The sequence below is a fragment of the Necator americanus genome, chromosome III (assembly GCF_031761385.1).
Source record: "Necator americanus strain Aroian chromosome III, whole genome shotgun sequence".
Taxonomy (NCBI): Eukaryota; Metazoa; Nematoda; class Chromadorea; order Rhabditida; family Ancylostomatidae; genus Necator; species Necator americanus.
The window spans coordinates 16,961,182-16,985,483 of NC_087373.1; the positions used below are offsets into that span (position 1 = coordinate 16,961,182).

A 24,302-nucleotide genomic window follows, 5' to 3' on the forward strand; every position below is an offset into this window, starting at 1 on the left:
GATTTCCTCCATTTGTGAGTGTAATTTGAGTTTTCAATTAAAGATTTAAATTTTGTAGTTATAAAGATCTCTCCTATACAAAGAATGTTAGTGCCCAAATCGAAGAAGAGTCAGACGTAGATGACTGCCATAGTCTGCATATCCTTTCTTCATCATACGCTGTCGTTTACAGACGTTGTCGACGTCGGACGAGAAAGCAGACCGGTTAACGGATTCCATAACCAACGTTGTAACATCGCGGTCAGATGTGCAGACAGTGGTCATTACAGCATCAGCAATTTCTTGCGGCATTCTTGCAGTAATGCGAAACAGTGGATAACAATAGCAAACAATATTATAGCAATATTAAAAATATTAGCAATATTAGCGACGCAAACAAAGGCAGCAAGAAAAACGTCAACACAATCGCTCCGGAATCATACCGAATTCCTCGATTCGTTGTGACCATATTGCGATTTAATCATACGTTGTCCTAAAAGCATGGATGAGAGAACGGACGGGGGCTGTCGTTAGGTACAGCCTGTTATCTGCAGCCGGATAAGTGGCTGCAGAAGAGGCTGTCAGTAGGCCGGAGTAGGCATATCTTAGGTTAACTGTGACCAATAAGTCACGCCCATCCATCACCGCGTCTCAGAGGTCACGTGCCGTGTTTTTATTGCGATAACGTAATAGAGTTGACTTCCGGGAAGGTTCAAAGAACAAAATGGCAACAACGTAGAAAATGAAAATGCTAAAAGTGAAGCAAAAAAGTAGATGATTTGTGCAAAAACAAAACATCATCAGAAGACATCAATGAAACTGAAAACAGTTGCAGTTAAAAATCATAAAAATCATGTACGAGTAAAAAAGCATACTTAATGCAAACTCCTCCCCACTTCCATTGACTGCTGGAGTGTAAAACTTAATTTCATTGCTCTCGCAAACTCTCATCGCCACCGAATCCACGTCGACGTTGTGTCTATGCGCTGGATCCACCTTGTTTCTGATGGCGATGGTCCTATAACGCCGTTCATGCTATTCGTGCGACAAAAATTCACTGCATAAATACTTACCTATATCCCTACTCGTAGTGTAGAAGAGCCGCGTCTGCACATCTGCAGTCTCTCTCACTTTCTTCAAAATCTGCTCGTTTTTGAAGCCCTCCTTCAAAAGCGACACAATGTCGGCTTCAGATGTGGCGTCCACTGTAAGAAGGGCAGGCTCCTGTTCGTGTCCTCAATGTTGCCGACAGAACTCCACGCGAACTTCTCCTTTTCGTTTCGCACCCTATAAAGATTTGGTGATTCGTTAGTGTACGTGGATTCATTATGTTTAACTTCATAAATGCTGTGCAATACCGCACAACTTTTTTTGTGGACTTGACGGAAGCCTTATAAACTGAAGTTGCTAGTGATCTACTGCACCGGAAGTAGGTGATCGTACACTCTTGGCCAATGTTCCTTGAAATAGTTGCAAACCTTGTTACGCACTCCTCTTCTAATTTCTCTTTCCATACCTTAAACGGAACGAAAAAAGAAACTAGCTTAACAAATCTAACAGTTTAACAAACAAAACCGAAAATTTAATTAGGGTGATCAGGGTACGAAGTATTGAAGAAGAAGTGTTAATATGACATCAAATACCTTGAACGAAGTGTAGTCGGTAAAAGTCCTAGATTCAATAGTGTACGCTCCAGCTCGATCGGCATGAAAATCATCAAAGTGCTTCACAAGCTCTCTATGGTCCTGTGCGTAGATACTTTATTCATAAAGAAATAACATTTAAAGCATTAATTAAATGTAACCTTACCTTCAACTGATACTCGCATTCTGGGCACTGCATTACACTCGTGCCTTTCTCCTGAACGATTTTCCTGTTGAATGCGTTTAATTTCGTCTTTGGAATAAGAATGGACGAAGAAGAGATGATCGTACACATTCTTCCCCATCTCCTTTCCGCAGACTGGGCAATCGCCTTGCATTATTGTTGCTATAAGAACGATGATAAGGTTGCATAACTGCGTATTCAGCTTAATATGTGTGAAAAAAGGGAAAAAATCCATGCAAATTTGCGAAACATTTGCGAGAAGAACATTGGAAAATCACTTCATGCACACGCGAACTATGCAAAATAGTAAGAAACAACATACTGCAAGTCCACGGATCCTCGATGACGCTTATTGATCGTCATTTAGCCCCAGGATAGATCAGTTTTGTAGAGTTAAGTGTTTTTGGCGCAGACACAGTACGCATTTTACTCGACGCCTAAATGTGTGGTTACTGTAAGTCGTGTTCTTTTCACAATTCATCTTGTGTAACTGGTACGGTGTGTGTAAGCTACACTCTCTACAATATATTTGACACCGTTCAGTTTCGCAATGGGCTTTTACGGTTCGCCTTTGCACCGAGTTTTCTTTTTCGAGTCCGACCAAGGTTTCGAAATGATGGATCTAAATGGATTTCTATCCAGTTGATTTTCATGTGACTTTCATCTGCTTGAACTACAAGATGTCGTAAAGAACGTAGTGTGGGCTCACAATGCAGATCGTTCTTGGGTTTGCTATTTTTCAGCAAATGGTGGTTATCGATCATGTATCTCCTTCCACTCCTATTGTTGTTTGGATGCAAAGGTGTAGTAGCTATGTGGAAAATATACCCAATGTTCTTCGAATTAAGAATCCCACCAAATTTGGAGAAGACGTTCGAGGTGAGAATCTTGCACTTGTGCTCGAATTTTGTTATTCCAATTGAAACAACTTGCGACCATATACTAGATAGCACTAGGATGCAGTGAACACAAGATTGAATAGGAAGATCGAAATTCAGTGAAGTTCACAAGAAGAACGTGATCCCATTTCACACCATTCGTTTGTTCTCAACACATGGGAAAGCATGGAATGGTGTTATGGTGAAATGCCTACATTAGTGAATTTCTATCCAAATTTGTTCGTATCAGCAATTCTGAGCCACTGGACAATTCCGACACACTCCAGATTAGTCAAGTCGAATACTACTACTACTACACCACTCGATTTGACTCTAACATATAAGTGTGGTAACTCCACTAACGTTGCGCTCACCTGGAGTTCACTTAAGCAAATAAAAGGATTTTTCTTGAGACTGTTCAAAAAAATACGAAGGCAAAACAGAAAGGTTTTATACGGAATTCCAGAGCATGGCTTTTCCAAATTTTGTTTCCTGGTTGTTCTTTTTAAACATCGTTTTTTTTTTAATATTTTGCAGAGCAGATTCTCAATCATGCTACTAGAATAATAGATTCCAAGTTATGATTATATTTAGATGAAAGTGGCGTTAAGGCGTGTCTAGCGCAGTCGGTAAGAATTCCACTGTGACCGCACTTTTGAAGCTTCGAAACCGCCCTAGTACCAACCAATTCTTTCATTTCTTCGGGGTAGACAAATTGACCAGACTTGTCTGGGAGGATAAAAACACTGATTTTATACATCGCCTGCCCCCTGAAAATCAATGTATAGGCCGACACGCGTTCCAAAACCTCAACGATTACAAATTCAGTAAAACGCGTTTCCCAGGTCATTGATACTCCAGAGACTCTTCTTTTTAAAGTGATGTTTCTTGTCGTGACCATATTTTTCGATAATCATGTAGTCCACTGCCTTATGAACGTTTAGAACTCTGACTCTTTCCCTAAAAGTGATAGGTTATACTAAACGTCAGTGGGAGAGGGAATTTGTTCACAACCGTCCTCATCAACTAGTTTTTTAAACGCTTCACTTTTCGGAAGGATGCACCTAGGATGAATAAATTAGACTGGTATCAAGACATCCCTTCTGTTGGAGAGCTGTTCTGTGTTCTGAGATCTGTTCTCCAATTTCTGGAAGGCAAAAGAACGCCAATGAAATCCCCAGATTTTACGAAGTTCCTATTGCGCATATATGCCTCTAGAATGAATGAATATATTTTCGGTATATTATTATTATATAATATATTAAATTGCATATCGTATGAGTTCAGTTTGTTATACCACCACAGATCTGCAGATCAGACTCGAAAGTCGAAATTACGCCTACACCTAAATTTCCTTTATTTCTATGTATTCTGTTTTCTATAAGTGAGACACTTTTTATATTTCTTCTCAGAGAATTTTGAATGACGAATTTTGGAACTTGCATCACTAAAGTTGTGATATAGCTATCTCGAACTTAGTTTCTGAAGGTATATACAATAATGCTATTGAAACTTTGCTTTACCTTTATCGTTAAGGCATTCCGGACTGCTCTGGAGAACTTGTAGATGTGAGCTGGGAGTTAGTGATGGGCCTTCGACCGACTGTTCTTGAGATTACTGATTCTAGGAATCCCCTACCATGTTTGACTGCTGTGCTTCAGTCTATTGAAAGCGATGTCGTGAGTTTTTGCGAGCGTACCACGACCAAATTAGTATTCAGACTATTGCTTAAGGTCAAAACATTTTTCGGAAAGGTCAAGTTGCTTTCTGTTGACAAGACCGATATTGGGTTCAATGATTTGATTTTCTTGCTACGAAAGTGAGGTTTTGTAGAAATCAGTTGCTATGCGAACATGTGCAGTGAAATTCAGGCTCGAACTATTAGAAGGATTTTCCTTCTCTGAGTTATCGTTCACGCAGAAAGAGTGGGAACTAATGTTACCGGAATTTCAAAGGCTCAATTTGCGGGCCATGGACATAAGCGAAGATATCTTGGATTCCACACTGAGCAAAACGAACGTGGAATTGCTTAAATTGTCGGGGCCTCCTGGGATTAAAGTAGATTCTTTAAAGGTTAGTGAGATAACTTATAAATTATGTATTATAAATTATTATAATTATAAAGTTATCAAATGGTGTTGTCATATGTTTTAATTTATAAACGAGAACTGGTAGAAGAAGGCAGCTGCAAACTACATGTCAGGATCTATGTGCTGGTAGCAGTGCCACCATTTACAGCCCCTTCAAAAAATTGCGATCGTCCTGGCGCGTTTTGTCGGACCGTGACTGTATTAGCGGATACAACCATAGACGTGCGTGTGGTGGAGCAGCTCCTCAGTGTGTTCTTTAAAAGCTGCATTTGACGATTTTGACGTGCTGAGGAACCCACACTAAAAACTTGGAGTTCGAGTTGTAGATTGCAGTACCCAGGTTCCACCCATGCTTCCCTAACTACTCCCTTTCGCTAATCGTACAAAGCGAGTAATCTTACGAGTCGAAGATGCCGCTTTTTATGATGATTTCAGTTGCAATGCGCCGCCCTTGTGCATACATCGCATCCACGTGCGAGCGCTCGAAGATTAATGTTCTCCTCAACAGCGTATTCATTCAAAACCAATGAATAGGTTGTTGAGAGGACTGGAACGTGTACATACAAGAGCGTTCTAACGTTCCTCATAGGAATTAAGGCTGTTCCCAACTTTAATTCCTACGAGGTGCGTTAGAACGACTTTAGAACGTTATACTCATGTAAATGCTAACATCCATTCAGTTTAAAAGTTAAAGTTTAAAAGTTTCTGGCGTTAATCAATCCGCTTGGGATGCACCCCCACGTTCACTTCAATTCAGAATCGTTTGAGGTTTACGAACGTGTAACTGGCCTATTCAATGACTTGCGGTGGCTAGCCAATGTGTTAAGTCAGTGCTTTTATCCTCCCACACAAGTCTGGTACCAATTTATCGACCCCGGATGGATGAAAGGCTTGGTGAGCACTAGGGTGGATTCGCACCTCCGATCGATCGTACAGGAAGCGGAACCTCTAACCGCTACACCACACCCGCCCCATTCAGTATATGGATTAAATCCCAAAAATAAAAATTTTCATTATTGCGAGCTCTTTCAGTTTATTTATAATAAATAGGTCTTGAGCAATGCCCTACATCATATTTATCTTATCTTTTGTAGACCAGGTGGAGCTAAGAAAGGCTGAAACATGTCTTTTTTGTGCGTTTGTAGATCGGTGAACTGAAACGAAATGGATTTCTGAAGTGGAGTGGGTCTGTCAATACAAATTATCTCAACATCCTTCACTGATGAATAACCTCAAAACTGAGAAAAACGCTTGCAAAATGCAAATACGAACATAGTACATCATCTTCTTGTGTTGCGCTCACGGTTGTAACAAGGCAAACTTTTCAGAATTGTGCTGCAACATTTGTTACGGTTTCTACACTTGCTATTCAAGAACTTGACTATGTAAATGACAGAGATGCGGAAGATTTGATCAACTGTATTGAAATTAAGTACGCGATTGAGGTAACGTGTTGGTTGAAAAACCACTCCATTTTGATTCCGTTATGTTAAGGTTTCCTCGCTTAAAAACACTCATCTGGGATTGGAGCATTGTAGATCCTGCTGTAACGTATGACGAGCGTTCGAAGACTGTTGTAGAGGACTTGGTGGGGCTATTCAGGTCAGCAGTACTTTTCCCCGTCTTCCGTATTTGGTTCTGGCCCTTTGCTGAAATCTGTTGATGATTAGACTATTTATTTCTCAACAACTAATGTTTTCGATCATATTTTTTAAAACTTTTCCTAAGCTCTCTTTCATACATTCACAACTGCGTTAGTCGCGGCCGATGCTCCCGCTCCCTCACTTTTGGATGGTCGGTTAAGTGTGGATTGATAGCTGTTTCTCCAAGAATCTTTTTATCAATTCTTTCGCCAGTTTTCTTAGGTAGATTCCTTCTGGTAATCTTCAATGTAACCTCCTACTTGGTGGAACGTTTCGATACGGTAGTCTAGCTATTTCATAACACACCGATTTAGGTTCGAGAAGTGATGTTATATATCAAGTTTGATTTAATTTAGTTTAATTTTAGGCGTTCTTCTCAGCTTTTCACTATTTATTTCGTATTCATGTTCTAAAACAATAAATAAACAATCTCAAATACAGTGTCTAATTGTTAACTTTACATCTTTAGAAAAATGGATCTGCAGTGCTTTGCCGTTATTTTGTACACTCCATGCAGTGACACAAGATATGCCTCAGGAGAATTGGCGCGTTTCTTTGCGGAAGAGAATCTTCCGTTTGTTCAGCTAAACAGATTCGCTTCGAAGGGATTGCCAAAGGTATGAAAATGCTGCCCAGTCTTGTTTATTTAAAATGTTGCACAGAAGTTGTCGCGGAGTGCTTTACTAACGTCTGAGTTAAGGGTCATGAGAACTTCACGATAATATCGTCAGGTCAAGATTATGCGACACGAGCTAAAGTTCACTCCATATTTGTCGATGGTCGAACTTCTGCACCAAATCTGCGGTAGTTTTGGAGTTGATATTTTTTAAGATTCAAATCTCTACTCTTTTCTCTATTCTTAAGCTGAAACTTTGTAGGCTCCTTCTCCAGCTTATAGACGACTTTTGTCCTCAGCTGCAATTAGTTAAAGTTGTGGAATTTGGAGGTTTCGACGGGGACAGCGTAAGAGAGGCCTATTCCTCAAGAGAACACTGATAATACTAAACCAATCGTTGTTGGAACTTGTCGTTGTTTTTTTTGTTAGATGTTTATAATAAATCATTGTATATAAGAGATTTTCGTGCTTGTTGTTACCCACTAGTCCTTATTTTGGCGAAGCTTTCCGTTGTGCCTTGGTATTTCAAATTTCAGAATTACGTGGCTTCGTTATTCACATCTGCTTATTCTTTATTGCCATCCAAGTCTCGTTAATGCCACACACGGGTGGGCCTCGGCACCTTCATGACTGTGAGTGGCCCTTATCTGGTGTTTCTTATGAGTCCTGCTCGTTAGTTTTAGTTATCTAAATCTCTAAACCTTTTTTCGCAACATTAAGCAAGTATGAAGCAGAAGAGTAGTAGTGATAGATCCTAGATATAGTAGGTTATCGGTCAAGATAGATCAAGAGTTACTTAGGCCAATGTACCGGTCTTGGAAGGTGGTGAGCGAATGTCTTTGATTAAGTAGAGCTCTGACAAAGTATATGTTTCGTTTTAGGGTTGCTACCAAAGTGAGAAGAGCTGTTTGTATCTACTCCAATTCTATACCTCTTTCAACGCGCGCAATTAGACCAGTGCAGTAACAGTCGATGAAGTGCTCCTGAACACTGATTCATTGCAGCTCTTTTATAACGTTTCCCACAAAGTTCCACGCAGAATTCATGGGAATTGTCTGCGGTTCGGTGCTTCACTAGGCCTTTCGGGTTTCTGTGTTTGTATCGAAGCATGAGGATTTCTGGTGACAAAGTGTCATCTCTTCTTACTATCTTGGTGGTCTTCGAATTACAGCGATATAGTTTTCGCTAGACTGGTTGCATCACATCAATTACTAGTTTTGCCAAGAAGTGTCCGAATTTATTTCTGATGAGAAAGGATGAATTTTTCGTAAGGATATAAAGATATTATCGAACTATCCATCTTGTTCGTTTCCTTTCTGCCTCTCAGAGATGGTTGAGTCAGGACGGCCCAAAGTTTGGTGCTATAAACTTGGGTCGAAGTGGCGCAATAGAGCGAGCTATTGGGATGGAGGTTGGACTCTCGCTTGCTCTACCCTCCCCTGGATCCTGAGTCGCTAGTTTTACTCGGACTTCTTTGATGTGAAATGCAGTGAAGCTCTTCTTCTTAGAGAGTTAGCAATGAAGGTGAACGTGTCATTTCTGTAAAAATATTTTTTTAGTCAACAAGCGAAGGTAACTTTGTAACACTGGAGCGGATTTCAAGCGAAAAATTGAGTGCAAAAGCATAAAAGGTTTGTAGCGAGAATGTTGTTGTGTTGAGAATGTTGAAAATGTGATGCTTTTATAAGGAAGGAATGGTGCGTGCAGACGCAAATATTGAAGTGCTTTGGCATCAGGTGAAAGCATTCGATCTCATGTGACATTCAGGCACTTAGTGCTTCCAACATCCTCAGGATTGTTTGGCATAGCTTTTCTCTTAACGTTGCTTCCTCTGGTGGTTGTGGTGGAAACGGCTGTTCACATGTGGGTGGTCCTACGTGCACATGTTGGTGGAAGTGATAAATGTCTCTTATGTTATTTTGAAGTGATAATATTTAGAAATAAAATCCACTCAGGATGCATTATTCCTTGTCTATACAAACACTAAATCCAGTAGAATCTAGTGGATGCTCGGGAAGAATGACTAATGAAGCTCGAATGAGAAATTGTGCTCTTAGCGCATTCTCCGGTATTGCTCCCAAGCAATTGTCATAGTTCCGATCGATGAAGGATGCTCGGGAAGAATGACTTCCCCATTACCATAGGGAAATCTATAACTGGGTTTTTAAACAAGTTGGATCAGGTGACATATTTTTCCGTTGCTAAATTTAAACTTTTCCAGTGAAAATTTGGTGTCGGAGAGTACTTTTTTCTTCTTTGAAATATATCCATTCACTCATCTTTCCAACTGAGTAAATGAGTGAATTTTAAAGAAGTAAAGAGCAATGGTACTCTTGTTTTTGTAATGGGAACATCTAGCGGATGATTCTCATCTTTTCTGGCTGTTCTGAAGAGGCTCACTTGAGGACGACCACAGTGTTTGGTCCTGTTAGTGTTTTCGTTCTTTTGGTCGTCTTATTATCGCACGAGGTTGGAGAGCGGTCCAACTTTTTTCGCGTCGTAAAACAGCATAGGGTTCAGGACGACATGAAGCTCGGTGCAGTTGCGTAATCTGCGCTGGAGAAGATGAGATGGAGCGTAGCAGTTGCGATCGAAGAGGGACCATCGCCAACACCATTCGTTGCTGCAGTTTGCGATGGTCCCACATCGATTTCTAGCGCTACTTCCAACGCGTTGCTTCGAGCGCAACCGCTTACGCAATTGCACCGCGTTTCATGTAGCGTTCACCTGACTATACATATAGTAGCACATATAGTAACACGTTGACGTGGAATTGCACCGCAGTGGAGCGTAGCGGTTGCGCTCGAAGTTAGGCCGTTTCAAGTGCAGACGTTTACACAACTGTGCAGTGCTTCATGTCGTTTTGACCCGACTATCGATTTGCACTATAACCGACGAATGGCTGAGATGTAGTGGCAGTTTGAGCAAAAACCACGGTAAACACCTTAGATTACTGTGAAGGGCGCAGTTATGTCTATTAGACGGTATAATGAGGTCTTATTGACTTTATTATATAGTGAGTTTCAGTCACACCACTATCTGGTTGATTGAGATACTGCAATTGCTCGGCAAAGAGCAGTTAAATCTTGTGATTGTTCTGACAAAATTAGGTGGAAATCACGAGGAAAAAGAAGTTATATTTATCACTTCGTTTCTATTTGCACGTAACGTCATCAAACACTTTCAGAGATATGGGTCGGGAACTGACTGAAGAAGAAAAGAAGCGGATTGCCGCAAACAGAGCTGAAGCCCTTCGTCGTGCTGAGGAAAGAAAAAAAAGGGAGGCGGCTGCGGCAATCTTTCCTACTAAAGTATGTCGAAGTATAATTATTTGTTAATGCACATTCTATCCGTTTTATATTTCCAAAGTTGTAGTTACTTGTATTTCAAGCAAGTAGTCTCTTAGAGACTTTAGTACACATGCGTTGGTTCATACTATAATATTAACCTTTTTTGTTAGGATGCGGTCCTTCATACTCGATCATTCTCCACCGAAAAAGAAACAACTGTCTCAAAACCTGCATTAATTAAAGCAACGACAAGTGTTCAGAAGCCATTTTCCAGTACTACCTTGGTGATATCCTCTTTCGTTTTTGCAACCATAACTTTTTGTGGTTTTCATTTTTTTTTCTTGTCAGGCTACTACTGTCGCAGCACAAACATATAAACCTCCAACTCCTGCCAAAATGCCCAAATCAACGGTACAGGTAGTATTCAGCGTCCTCACAAGTGGAAGGCTGAAGGTAGACTTTTTGTCATTTACTTTGCAGGTCTGTTATTGACATTTGATTTCAGGTTCGTTTCACTCCTTATCATGTTGCTGTTTTGGAAGCAATAAAGTCAATTCCTTCTCGTGTGTACGACACTAAGGATCGTACATGGAGCATAGCTGTTTCAGAGCTGAAGAAATGTCAGGAAAACCTCAAGCAATTAAAGGTATTCATTTTTTTAAATGTTTTAACGAGCAAATGTAATTTCTTTTCGTGATTCTATCTATAGGCGGTCAACGTTACGATCGAATCTGTTGCTGACAACGTTCTTAAGTTGTTAACTGACAATGAAGCAAAGCACCCAGTTCCATCGGATTTGTCACTGATCATGGATCCAGCATTGATCGAGAGGCTGTTCCCCTTTCAAAGGCTGGGAGTAATGTAAGTTTTTTTTTTGGTATTGGGTCCTTTTTTGTATTCGTAATTGAGTTCATCCTTAGCGAAATCAGTAATTCGCAGTTTTTTTTATCCTTTGTGTTCTCCAGGTTCAAGTCTCACTAAACAAATTTTGTTGTTTGCCTTGCTCGTGGTAAACTTAGTGGTGAATACTGTCAGGTTACATAAATATGTTTCAAGGGCAGGCGCGGAATTTCTTCTTTTGGAGGAGCGAAATGGCTGACTGCAAAAAAAGATGGCTCTAAGGGTGAGATAGAGAGGAGCCAGACCCTCCTCAGATGGTAGGGGTCTAGCTCGTAAGGTGACCTCAAGTGAGGATGTGCCCTTCGCCAACAGTCCAAATGTGAAGGGGGTCGGAGCAGAGGCTTCGACTATTCCATCTATGGATGACTCTCTCCAGAAAAAAATACGGCAAACAAATGAAGAAATTAGAAGTGTCTTGAAGATACTATCGATAACGAAAACATACATAGAAATTCTATGCATTTTGTGAGCTGCAGTGGTGCGTCGTGCTGAGAAGGGTTCCACCACGATCCTAACTGCCGCCTTCGAAGATGTGCGGTGGAGCCATCGGAACGATGTGAAACCACCGCTAGATCTGCATTATGAATGGGGCTAGCAATGGTCTCGATCAAAACCGCTAACTCCATCGCGCAACTTCTAGTGCAGGCTGCACACATCCGTAAGAATCTCTGCTATTCTAGATTGAAGTCGAACGCGTTAGCATTCCAAAAGGATTGATCAACACCAAGTACTATCCTTTCCCTAGGAGGAGGCTAGGAGTGCGACCAAAAGAACCTCCCTCGGTTGCCTGATTCCCTGCATCTGGTTGATTCAGAATACAATGTGAGTAGATGCGAACACATTCACTCATATCCGCCTATTTACGTGATGTCTGAGTCAGACTTCACTTTAGAAGAACAGAGAATACTGTCTTCGGACCATCCAACTTCTCAGAACGCACACACAAAATTGTCTTTTCCTGCGCTTAATTCGCTATCCTTGTTCACTTTGGAACGTTCCGCTTAACCTCGCGTTTATGCTGCTGATATCTTTCAACCGAGAATGGTTCAAACAAACTGCTACTATTAATTTATTTGTTGAATTTCAGGTTTGGTATCGAGAGAGGAGGACGTATCCTGCTAGCAGATGAAATGGGATTGGGTAAATCTGTACAAGCACTTACCTTGGCACGCTATTACAAGTACGTATTCATTTCGCTTTATAAGTTGACCAGTAGGGTATCGAATTCGTAGTTGCTTGTTTTAGTCTTCAGTTTGTTTTTTAGTCTAGTTGAAAATGCATGAAGTTACGGACTTTATGGTTTTTTCTAGGTAGAATTGTGCTTCATACTTTCGAAACATCCATATTGTTATAAATTTGATGTGAAGTATTGGGTTGAGGAATAACCCGTGTCCTTTTTTTTATTAGTAATGCACATAGAAATAAAAATGCGCAATGTTATATAACATCTGGTAGAGAATCCCTCCCTCTACGAAACTGATCTGTTTTGATTTTTTTTGTTGATTCTTGTTCTTGCATATGATTAGATTTTCGTAGCAGGTGGATGAAACAGAGCATTTCGGACACAGAGTGTTTTTTTATTGAGTGTAGACGATAGGACCATCGTCAAGCGTATGATGGATTTTCCCATCGAGATCGTAAAGGAAGGGGTCGCGAGGAAAGGTGGTTGTAAGGGAGTGGCCAGTGGTGAATAAAGGATAGGATGATGACTAACTTGACTTGACCTAATCGGCGGGTTGATGTCATCACTTGATCACGTGATTTCCCCTTTCTTCGCCGAGGTGTGTCGTCCTCGAACACAGTTCTACGTCTTTCCGTCTCGCCTGAACTGCCTATCTATGCCGAGTGTGCTCAGGTCCTCTTTCACCATCTCAGCCCAGAACTTCCGCTTTCGGCCAGGTGGCCTCTTCCAGCTTGAATCCGACAAACTCCTTAAAACTTTTTGAAGACGATTCTCTGTGGCCAATTTTGATGACGGAGCAAGATGTTAATATCTTCCACGTGTTATCCGCCGTTACATCGACTTCCGCGTAAAACTCTTCATTGTGGCATACCCTTGGCCAGAAATAGCCAAGTAGCCCTCTACGCAGCTTCCTTTCCGTGCAATCAAGGCTCTCCATCACCGTAGACGGTGCTGCTCAAGTCTTCGCTCCATACATCATGATGGGGCGAATTGCGGATAGGTAGATTCGCAGTTTGACTTTGTTGGTGTTGGGAGTCGACCACAGGCATTTCGTTCAGGAGTTGAATGTGGAGATAGTCTTAGCGCATCTTTGCCGAATATCTTTGTCGTAGCTGCCGTTGTTCTTCAGCATACGGCCCAGGTAACAGAACCCATCGACGAGTTCAATTGGTTGTCCGTCCACTTTGATTCCCTTGAAGAGATCCACATCTGCTTGCATTTATCAGGGCGAAGAAGTAATTCATAGGCTGCAGCCAACTTCGATACAAGATTGACAACATGTTGAAGTTTGGTGGTGTTTTCCGCGAATATAACAAGATCGTCGGCGTGCTTGAGATCAGTCAAGGTGCATCCTGATGGTGCTGATGTCGGCAGGACACTGATCGACCGTTCTTCGCATGATGTCGTCGATAGCGAAGTTGAACAAGAAGGGTCCTGCGGCTGCCCCTTGTCTTACTCCAATTGCCACCTCGAATGTTGTTGTATATCCGGCTGGTGTTCGAACTGCAGCAGTTGTTCGTTGATTCATTTCATCAAGGAAGCGAACGAACTTGCTTGGTACTATATCGGCGCGGAGCGTGTTGAGAAGACGGTCTCGATGAGCTGGCTTCAAAGTCCAGAGAGGCTAATTGCATTGGCTCCGAGTATCGCTGCTAGATTTCGATCACTCTCCTAACGATGAATACCTGGTCAATCGTAGATAGGCTAGGACGAAAGCCAACTTGCTCGTCGGGCGTTGTTTCTTCGCGATGCTTAAGAAGTCGCTCCAGGATAATGATAGGAAAGCTTGTACATAACATGTAACAAGGAGATAATTTTTAGGTTCCGTGACGGATAACTTCTTGTGGAGGGGAATTATAATAGCGTGTCTCCACGAGTCAAGTATCCTACCGTCTATCCATATTGAACGGATGATCGTTGTCAATTCACGAATCCCAGACGGAGTAAGATATTCCAGCATTTCTGCGCTAATCCCGTCGTATCCACCAGATTTTCCATCTTTCTTCTTTTGGATACAGACCAGAACTTCCGACTGGGTCGATGGTCCCTCGTTAATCGCATATGTCGGCCTGTGAACGTGTTCGAGTTCAGGAGCTGACGGCGCCTCCCGGTTCAGCAAGGTCTTGAAGTGATCCCTCTAAATTGGAAGGGTTTCTTCGCCGACAGCTTTTCCACTAGCAGTGTTCATAACTGGAGAACATCTTTTCATCTTACCGCTATACTGCTTTAATAAAGCATAGGCTTTCCGCGGGTTCTTGTCCTCCCACGCCTTTTCAAACTCCTTCCCTTTGGACGTCCACTCGTTATCTTGTGGCAGTTGACGGCGCAACTTCCTTCTAAGACGCTTTTCCTGCTCTTCTTTCTCTGCATGTTTCGTCTGTCAGGCATGCTATGTCGATTTTCGGTTGAGGAGGTACACCTCGGTTCCTTTTGTGGAACCGTGTCTTAATTCTGAGAAGAACAGGACGGTGGTCAGAGTTGAAAGCAACGTCCCAAACGGCTCGGGATTTTCAAATATCTGACTGAGGCACGTTCCTCGTCGGAGCTTAGTCAAGCTGAAGTTTGAGAGTCATCTTCTTCCCCTTGCATTGCTCTTCAGGTGTTAAAAGGGTTGAACCATGTCACAGCTGATGGCATTGATGATTCCTCTTAAACGTGGAAGCGATGATGAGGCCTGTCTGTTCACATAAGTCAACCAGACGATCACCGTTTTTCGACGTGCGCTTCGCTAGATAATACCATTTTCCTAGCACACCGGATTGTTGTTCGAGTCCCGTCTTCGCATTTGCGTCGATTCCGATAATGGCCACCTGCTGGTTGAGTATTTTAGACATCAACACATTGATTTTCGTAAAAGGCGTCCTTGCTGTTGTCCTCAGCGGTTTCCGTAGGTACGTGATCACTTACGACCCAGAGTTTACGTCTTCTGCGATTCCGCAGTCGTACGAAGGCACATCTAGACGACGTTGAGCCACATCGCTCCGCCAGGTTGTTGTAATCGTTCCTCACAGGCTATCGCGCAGCCACCTACTTTCCTCTCATCAACATGCAGTAGATAGTGTAGTCTTCAATACTGATGACTGACCGATCTCTGATGCGTGTTTCCTGCACCACAGCAAACGACGCACGCAGATATAGTAAAATTCCACACAGGGCGGTTTGTTGGAGTTCACTCGACAGTGTGCGGCAGTTCAGCGTGACGAAACGAATGGTTGTTGCCAAAGATTCTATGCTTCCTTCAGGCAGCTAACCATTCAGGTTGTAGGCTTTGGCGATTTGCTGGACCACAACACTTTTGCAATATATGGGAATCTTTTGCCAGTGCAGGTTAGCAGTGCAGGTTATATAGCTCGTACGCTCCCAATGCGTACACTCGAACGCCTGATTGCGTTTAGTTACAGCAATTCCACCACGAGCAGGTAGCAATCAGACTTGTATACGCGGCCCCGATAGGATGATAATCATTACAAAATGTCAGGCAGACATTTTAAAATATTACATTCAACGATCATGATCATGATATATAATAACGGGCTTATTCTGTCACGTGTGTGTGTGTCAGTCACGAAATCCAAAAAGGGGGGTGCGACGGGTCCACCGGCGCTAGAAAGCTATAAAATGGGGTGCGATCGGTCCACTGGCGCCAGACATCTATAGAAGGGGGAGCCACGGGTCCACCGGCGCCAGATACCTATAGAACGGGGAGCCACGGGTCCACCGGCGCCAGATACCTATAGGAGGGGGTGCGACGGGTCCACCGGCGCCAGATACCTATGGAAGGGGGTGCGACGGGTCCATCGGCGCCAGATACCAATAGAAGGGGGTGCGACGGGTCCACCGGCGCCAGATACCAATAGAAGGGGGTGCGACAGGTCCACTGGTGCCAGACATCTATAGAAGGGGGAGCCACGGGTCCACCTGCGCCAGATACCTATAGAAGGGGGTGCGACGGGTCCAACGGCGTCAGATTGGTGCGCCGGCGCCAGATATCCATAATATGGGGTGCGACGGATCCAGCGGCGTCGGTGGACCCGACAATAACTCAGGGTGCATGACGTAAAAGATAAATGGTTGCAGCCGTTTCAAAGCCGTGACCACTGGGCGCTTTGCTCTTCACCGTCATGACTGCTCCGTGTGCATATTTCCTTCTTTGTTCGCCTCAAGTTTGTAGCATGCCGTTCTCAGAAAGTGGAAACACGCATCCAGACGGCTGCTTAAATAAGAGCAAGATGTTTATGTGATCTGAGGTGGAACGGTATCTTTATCAGTAAGATGATGTCTTTCACGTCAATTTATGTTAAAACATCATTCTATGATAACTATTGGGGGAAATCAGGAGGAATACCCATACTTCGAGTAATGCTTTAAAATAGTATCTACATTAATCTGGCATCGAAGGAGTCTTTGTCGCTGATGGTTGAATATTCTCCAGACGAAGAATTGACGCGTTTAGAAGGAAAGCTCCGTAATCTTTCGCCTCAATTTATAGTATAAAGAAGATAAGGAAAGCGTTGTTTAAAAAAATCTAATTTTACAGAAAACACTACTACTATTAACTTTCATTGATCAGTGAAGGGGAGCGAAGCTAAAACCACCGAAAGTCTGAAGTCCGGCTTTAGCCGGACATTCAGACTGGTATTAAATAATTACATACATTGCAAAATATTATATTGAGTTACAGACGTAGAACAGTAACATGGAAGCATCAACATTTTGTTTGGAAAATGTATGGAGTGTAGACAATGTGACAATGGATGCATGCAAGTTCAACAGCCCGTTGAGCCAAATTTTTGCCAAAGACTTAGAAACTTGAAACCACTTCTTATAGATGAAGAGTTTGAAGATAATTAAACGTTGCTTTCAGCAATTTAGAAGTGGATTTAATGGAATTTGATGTTCAAACAGGCTCAAAATCTGTGAACATAGTTAGGTCTGGGAAATCGCGAGTAACTTCCTGATAAGAGAACCAAAAAAGTATGTTGGGTAGTTTTTCGTAGAAGAAAGTATGCCCCACAAAGCAGTCACAAAGCTGTTTTTTTTTCACCTCCTAGTATTTTGTAATTTGAATCTCCCAGACAGTCTGGAAGCCAGACAGTCAGAAAACAAGAAATTCATATGAGGGTTTCCTTAGTCCCTGTATACGACATTAATTAATTAAAACACCGCTCCTCTTTTCTGGAATGGAGAAGTTTCATGAAATCCCGATTTTTGCTGTTACGCCGAAAAGTGTATAATCTTGAACAAAGTCTCATAACTCAGACCAACTTAATACTGTGCAGATCCTTTTTCGCTGAGGACTTTCTCCATCAAATCTAACATGATTTCCAATGTCTCGCCATTTTGGTGGGAAGAAGATCGGAAAAATGTTTTTCCCATTTTTGTTCCATCTAAATTCCAAGAAACTAGACCAGAAGACTAAGAAGACAAAAACAGCGATGTGACTGTATTGCAGCGCAAATCTCTTAAAAAATACTACCCGAAATATTCCTCCACTTATCACAAAGTTATTTGCGATTTTTAAAAAATACTACCCGAAATATTCCTCCACTTATCACAAAGTTATTTGCGATTCTTCAGACCTAATAATGTGGTCAGAATCTGAGCTTTTTTCTCATTAAATTCTATTAAATCCACTTCTAATCTGTTGAAAACTACGTATAATCGAATTCTTCAACTTTTAGGAGTAGCTTCAAGTTTTTATATCTTTTTCAAAAACTTGACTCCCTGGAGTGTCACATTGTCGAAACAAAGATATTTGATACATTTTTTGAAAGTTTTTTCATTGTTCTTCTGTAATTCGACCCGTGCACTTCATCCTTCCATTTTTTGTCGTTTTATTTGCTTTAATCAGTATTTAAAAATATTTGATGGATTTTATACTACAAATAGATTAGAATAAAAGTGAAAAACCTTTTACAACCAAGATTTATTTCAACAACATTTCAGCAGATTTGTTTTTTCTTCTACTTTGTGATTCTTCGTTTCTCTCAGTTACCGAATCTCACATTTACCATCTGTTCATCGGCTAATTTTCCATTTTCTTTTTTGAAACACACGAAATTTCCAATATATTGAATTGACAGCAGCGGAGAACTATCACAGCAGCGTTGTTGAGGAGAGGGGTCTTACGCGAGAGGGTCGTCTTCCATCACTACGGTTGTCCCTAATAAGACTTCTGAAACTGAAATGGGTGCTGTAGATGAAGCATATGAGCAGTGCGTGGGAGTATCTCTGCTGTATGTTCTGAGAAATGGGAGTTTATGTCAAATACCGACCGCCAATTGTCGTTGGTAAAGGGAAAATTCATTTCTTCTCATTTTATTTCCCAAAACGAAAAGAAGATGCTGCAAATCGGTGAATACTATAAAGTCAAATCGAATTGTCCGCTACACCACTCGACTTTGACTAATCTGGCAAGAAATGCAACAGGGCCTTGAACTCGTCGTGGTGCAGTCTCAAGCTGACTGTATTAGTAGCAGAGTGGCATTGTGACTGAAAGGGAAAATTGCTAACATATGAGTGTAGTGACTCCACTAACGTTGCGCTCAGCTGTAGTCCACCTAAGAGAAGAGAAGGATTTTTGTTGCTAGTGTTCAAAAAACTACGAACGCAAAAGGAAGAACTTTTATACGGAATTCCAGGACATGGCCATGGCGTTTCCAAATTTTGCTCTCTGGTTGTTCTTCTTAAACATCGTTTTTTATTTTGTAAGGCAGATTCTCAGTTAAGCTACTAGAATAATAGATTCTATGTTATAATTATATTTATATGAAAATGGCGTTAATGCGGGTGTAGCGCAGTCGGTAAGAATTCCACAGTTGCCGCACGTTCGATGGTTCGAAATCGCCCTGGTACCAACCAATTCTTTCATTTCTTCGGAGTGGACAGATTAGTACCAAACTTGTCTGCGAGGATAAAAACATTGATTTTATACATCGCCTGGCTCCTGCAATATCCCTATCATTGTATAAGCCGATACGCTTTCCGAAACCTCAACGATTACGAATTCAAAAAGACGCGGTGGCGCATCCCAAATAGATTGAAACGCCAGTGACTTTACCCTTTTCTACTCCCAGTTTTTGATCTTCTTATCGTTCCCTACCTCTTCCTCTGTCCTTTATTTCAACCCATCATTTATTGAGGTTTTCGATACCTCGGTTGTTTTTATTACTTTTCACCATGTTCTTTTTCGTCTATGTTCTCTTTTCTTTCATGTTCCTCTATTCTTTTTCAAGTTTTCGTGGCTCACTCAAAGCTCTACCTACGCAATGCAAATCTCAAGAACAACAGCTTTGTAGAAGGAGAATTCCCTACCAAATTGTATATAACACTTGGCAGCTTTTTATTTCCCTCTACATTCTAATCTCGAAGAAAAAACAACCAACACTTATTTCAGAACTTGATACGAATTCCTCATGAACAATCAAATTTAAAAAAACAAGCATTTTTGAAACTAGATCCTTTTCATTAAGGGCGGAGTGGCCTTTACTGATTTTATGTCCATCTTCGGTCAAGAGTGCATGGAAATTGGTGGGTGCATGTTTGTTTTTACCTACTTTTTTTGCTTTTTTGAATGCTATCACTTCTCATTGAAATTTCCAATACATTATATCATTAAATGCCAGTTTTCAGCAAATTAACAAATTTCTGCCGTTCATTCAAAATCTTTATGTAATTGACAAAGGGACAGATATGCTTCCCGCCGTCCGGACATCAAATACGGTAACAGTAATTGATTTTTCCTGTATTTTTTTGTTTTATTTTCAAAGTGTCTAAGAAAAGTGTCTTTAAAGTGTAAAATAAATTGAATTCAGTTAAAAACGCAGGCGAAGCACCCAAAGTATTTTGCAGCAAACTTTTTCATTTTCTCTCGTCTCAGTACTTGCCTCTTCTACATGGGACGATCACAGTTGTGTATCTGTTTAGGTAGTCATAATGAGTTACGACCAGATGGTTTTGAAAAAGAAAGAACTAGAAGCTGCCAGCTACTACGTTATTATATTTGTAAGCTTCCATCTCGCTATTTTCGGTTCCTTATGTTTCACGGTATTCGTATTTTTTACATACTGCCGCCTTTGTTTAGGATGAGTCTCATATGTTGAAGGATGGAAAGGCAAAGCGTACTCAAGTAGCCTTATCTTTATCGGTTTGTTTCGACTCATACTATATTTGAATATGTAACACTTGCCAGTACTTCACTTGCTTAGTTTCAGAAGAGGGCTTCTCGAGTGATCTTACTATCTGGCACTCCTGCGTTATCGCGACCAGCTGAGTTATTTTCGCAGATCAGACTTGTGAATGACAAGCTGTTTCCGAATTTTCATCAATTTGCTATTCGTTACTGCGACGGTAAACAGGGTCGATTCTGCTTTGAGGTAGATCGTCGTGTCATACCTGTTTTTGCTAAGCTTGTACATCTCCGTTTTCAAGGCTAAAGGATGCACCAACAGCGAGGAACTAACTGCTATCTTACTAAAGAGAGTCATGATACGTCGTTTGAAGTCGCAGGTTCTTGTTGATTTGCCAGACAAAAGAAGGGAGGTATCGATTTGAATTTACATAGTACATTAATTATACTTGAATTTACATTTGATTTTACGGAATTATCTACTATTTTTTGGTATTCAGGTTGTTTACCTCTCTGGAGACAAAATTGATGCTCAGATGAGCAGCTTACAAAAGGCGAAAAAGGCGTTTGAGACAAATGGTCGAACACAGTTGGTAATGGTTCATCTTTATTCTTATTGTATCTCGCTCTCATTTGGAGTGCAACTAATTTGCTCAGTTTGTCTGCAACTGTCCCTATATGGGAACTTACTCTTATTCGCACATATTTTTCTGGAACGGCAAAATTCGTGACTGCACTATCTCCTCATTTGTTCAGATTGAAGTTAATAGTTTGAATGGAAGCTATTATGTCTGTTATTTATTGGTTTTACAGAAAAAAAACGGCTAGTTGCCTAGAGTTTAATTCAGTTGCTTTGATAACGCCAACACCATAAGAAAATTCAATTTCATTCTCAAACTACATTTTGATACATTTACTGCCGATTATAGGATGGAAAAGGTCCAAACGAATGTTTACTAGAGTACTTCAGTCTCACTGGTATTGTAAAGGTGAGTATTTAATTTATTTTATTTCATTTTAAGGGTTTTATTCATTTATGAGTTCTTTATGAGTTTGTTACATTATAAATACTAACTGCAACGCTTCCAAAAGGCGCAGTAGATGTGACCGAAAAAGACCGAAGAGATGGGATATTTCTCAATCCAATTAGAAAAGAACAGAGTTCCGTAGTTTAATATGAATATCTGAGTAGTAAAAGAATTTTGAAATTAAGGACAAACCGGGCAAAAGTCCAAAGTTTTCTTCCGCTTTCCGTCACTAATCGCTTATAATTTTCCGTTCTATGACATACTCCCAACATAGGCTGCTGCTGTTTGTTCGCATATTCTTGACAATTACTTCTATCCTGATGCTCCCAAGAAGAAGGTGCTTATTTTTGCTCATCATCAAATTGTTCTTGACACAGTTCAAGTCGAGGTAGGTGTTTTTCATTGCTGATCTGCTTCTTCTTATTGATAGCACAGTTATTTGAAAGGAACTAGTTCTGTGTTGTAGGTTCAGAAGCGGAACTTGAAGTCGATACGAATCGATGGGCAAACCTCTTCGAAAGATCGTGGAGAATTGTGTCAGGCATTTCAGGTATTCCATTCTGTCTCGTATAAAGCGAGTTACGTTTTATGGCAATTGCGACTTCAAAGCGATTTCTTAATCGCATTTTTCCCATTCATTTCGTAATTTGTTTGATTACAGGAGGATGCAGATGTGGAAGTTGCTATACTTTCTATGACGGCTGCTGGCGTAGGTATAACTCTAACTGCAGCATCAGTGGTCGTGTTTGCGGAGCTTCACTGGAATCCAGGAACATTATTGCAAGTGAGCTGAGCATGAGTGCAATTGAAGCGTATCCCGTGATGAGGCTGCACGGATTTGTTTTCTTTTTCTTGGAGAGAGAAAATGAATTACATAATTTCTAATATAGGGTTTTAACTTTTCTTCACTTCCCCCTAGTTGAGTCGGTAGGATAGTTTTTGTTTCCTAAAGCATTGCTTATGCAAGGTGACCCTGAGTTGTTTTTTCTTTGAAGCATAAAGGATAAAGTCTCTGTCGTACCAATTCGCAAAGGATGCGCCAACGCATTTGGCTGCAATGTGGGATGGTTGAAGTTTTATGAACGGGTGTTGGCCTATGCAATAAGCTGCGGGGGCTAGCCGATGGGTCAAGTCAGTGTTTTTATCCTGGCAGACAAGTCGGGCACCAGAATCTAATAAACTTGCAATTAATAACCTGTGTAGCTATGATTTATAGAATCGCAGAGGAATAATATGGTTGCTTTAAATGTCAGCGTTGGTATCAGTTTTCAAAGAAGGTAAGATAGCGGTGTAGTCAAACCGAGGGCCAAGGAATTAATGTAGAAAATCAAAGAATTAACCAAGACAGTGAAAGTGTCCGCGGAGTGGAAATTAAACAAACTTAATTTTTGAACTGAAAAACGTAAATAATTTTGCTTTGTGTCATTTTTTTTGTCTGCAAAACTTTATTGAACATTGTTTTAATCTAGCATTGTGGGATGGAAATATGACACTTTGCCTCATATTCAGAAAGTTTAGGCTGAAGATCGGGCTCACCGTGTGGGACAGAAGGACAGCGTTTTTATACAGTATCTCATTGCCAGGAACACGGCAGACGATATAATTTGGCCCCTTATTCAAAAAAAGCTCGACGTACTTGGTCAGGTATGTTACATATGGTGAACATGTTATATATGGTAATATGTTACATATGGTTGGTATGTTTACATTGTTTTGCCGTGACATAGTGTCCTTAATGTCCCATTCAGGTAAATTTATCTAACGACACGTTCCGAGATGCTGAGCATTCTCATTTGAAGTGTGAATCGCAAACCAGTCGTCATGCCGAGATAACCGATTTTTTTAACGCTGAGAACTCAGTTTGTAACGCAAAACGCGCGCGATTAGAATAATATTCTTGGTACTTATCAGCTTTTCTTCTTATGATCTGTTTTTTCTTATTACGGGATGTCTAATTTTTCTGTGCCACGCAAATTTAATTTCGTTACATTAAAGTCCTCATATTTGTGCATTACGTCACTTCTTGAATTATTTTGTGAGGTTTTCTGTTAGATTTTGTCTTAAGCTTGCCTAATACATAAACTTCATGCAATGGAAATTTCAGTATAAATAGATGCTACGGCGTATGACAGGATGTAAGATTTTTGGAATCTCTGAAGATTTTTGGAGAGTGAAAATCTAGTGTTTAGTTGTGACCGCACGCTCTGATTTAAGATGTTCTGCACCAATTTGTTTCTGCAAGTTGAGAGATCAACTTAAATGGATGTTCTATCTTCGCGTATTTGACGGTAACGCTTTGTGAAATTAGGCGATCTATGAAAACTCAAGAAGACCTGCATTGGTGAGATCTACTTCATTTTCTGTTCACCTATACATATAGCAAACTGAAGTTTCGGCTATCGCCGCACTTCAGGCTTCTTGTGGCTCTCGCTTCCCCACCTTTACTGATCAGTAAAGATTAAAAGTAGTTGCATAAGAGGTACCCGTGAAAACCGGCTGACCGCTCCTGTCCTCCCTTCGGCACCGCGCGCCTCCGCGTAATTACGGCTGCCGCTCCACCAGCTAGATATCCTCCACGACCTCCTGAGACCACCTACACCCCGCCAACGCCGCGCGCGACTTTCGTGCCGCGACGAAGCGGTGGATAGTGCGAATTTTGAAGGGGGGAGTTAAGAACTGAAGAAGAATTGCCGAGGCGAATTCTGATGTACGGATATAGTAAACTAAGCGCATATTATTG

At 41.2% G+C, this 24,302-nt stretch overlaps 5 protein-coding genes across 8 annotated transcripts; 2 read left to right on the forward strand and 3 right to left on the reverse strand.

Moving 5' to 3' along the window:
• Positions 1–87: 87 nt before the first annotated feature.
• RB195_009839 (uncharacterized protein) lies at positions 88–291 on the reverse strand (the record flags this gene model as incomplete). Its single annotated transcript, XM_064190572.1, has 1 exon — positions 88–291. One exon carries the CDS (start codon positions 289–291, stop codon positions 88–90), a length of 204 nt encoding a protein of 67 aa, XP_064048155.1.
• Positions 292–779: 488 nt separating this feature from the next.
• Positions 780–2,169, reverse strand: RB195_009840 (uncharacterized protein; the record flags this gene model as incomplete). 2 transcript variants are annotated; one of them, XM_064190574.1, is made up of 10 exons in its annotated part: positions 780–798; positions 855–887; positions 937–997; positions 1,053–1,184; positions 1,235–1,266; positions 1,404–1,495; positions 1,623–1,724; positions 1,789–1,839; positions 1,914–1,968; positions 2,129–2,169. In XM_064190574.1, 10 exons carry the CDS (start codon positions 2,167–2,169, stop codon positions 780–782), a joined length of 618 nt encoding a protein of 205 aa, XP_064048156.1. The 2 variants fall into 2 exon arrangements, with proteins under 2 accessions (XP_064048156.1, XP_064048157.1); XM_064190573.1 differs by lacking the exons at positions 780–798; positions 855–887; positions 937–997; positions 2,129–2,169 and having other exon boundaries at positions 1,146–1,266; positions 1,789–1,917.
• Positions 2,170–2,552: 383 nt separating this feature from the next.
• On the forward strand, positions 2,553–7,629 carry RB195_009841 (uncharacterized protein; the record flags this gene model as incomplete). 2 transcript variants are annotated; one of them, XM_064190575.1, is made up of 10 exons in its annotated part: positions 2,553–2,685; positions 4,221–4,363; positions 4,418–4,503; positions 4,556–4,757; positions 6,103–6,206; positions 6,269–6,376; positions 6,887–7,034; positions 7,118–7,221; positions 7,296–7,380; positions 7,570–7,629. In XM_064190575.1, 10 exons carry the CDS (start codon positions 2,553–2,555, stop codon positions 7,627–7,629), a joined length of 1,173 nt encoding a protein of 390 aa, XP_064048158.1. The 2 variants fall into 2 exon arrangements, with proteins under 2 accessions (XP_064048158.1, XP_013300874.2); XM_013445420.2 differs by lacking the exon at positions 7,570–7,629 and having other exon boundaries at positions 7,296–7,413.
• Positions 7,630–7,659: 30 nt separating this feature from the next.
• Positions 7,660–23,454, forward strand: RB195_009842 (uncharacterized protein; the record flags this gene model as incomplete). 2 transcript variants are annotated; one of them, XM_064190577.1, is made up of 21 exons in its annotated part: positions 7,660–7,665; positions 10,221–10,228; positions 10,275–10,344; positions 10,494–10,607; positions 10,672–10,776; positions 10,829–10,969; positions 11,033–11,184; positions 12,311–12,403; positions 19,879–19,936; positions 20,039–20,128; positions 20,333–20,410; positions 20,490–20,552; positions 20,620–20,781; positions 20,837–20,947; positions 21,035–21,127; positions 21,464–21,523; positions 21,837–21,950; positions 22,029–22,112; positions 22,224–22,346; positions 23,081–23,206; positions 23,311–23,454. In XM_064190577.1, the coding sequence occupies 21 exons, from the start codon at positions 7,660–7,662 to the stop codon at positions 23,452–23,454; spliced, it is 1,995 nt and encodes a 664-aa protein (XP_064048159.1). The 2 variants fall into 2 exon arrangements, with proteins under 2 accessions (XP_064048159.1, XP_064048160.1); XM_064190576.1 differs by lacking the exon at positions 7,660–7,665 and having other exon boundaries at positions 10,225–10,344.
• RB195_009843 (uncharacterized protein) lies at positions 13,743–15,240 on the reverse strand (the record flags this gene model as incomplete). The annotated part of the gene is made up of 4 exons (XM_064190578.1): positions 13,743–14,008; positions 14,297–14,475; positions 14,629–14,770; positions 15,114–15,240. The coding sequence occupies 4 exons, from the start codon at positions 15,238–15,240 to the stop codon at positions 13,743–13,745; spliced, it is 714 nt and encodes a 237-aa protein (XP_064048161.1).
• Positions 23,455–24,302: the final 848 nt, after the last annotated feature.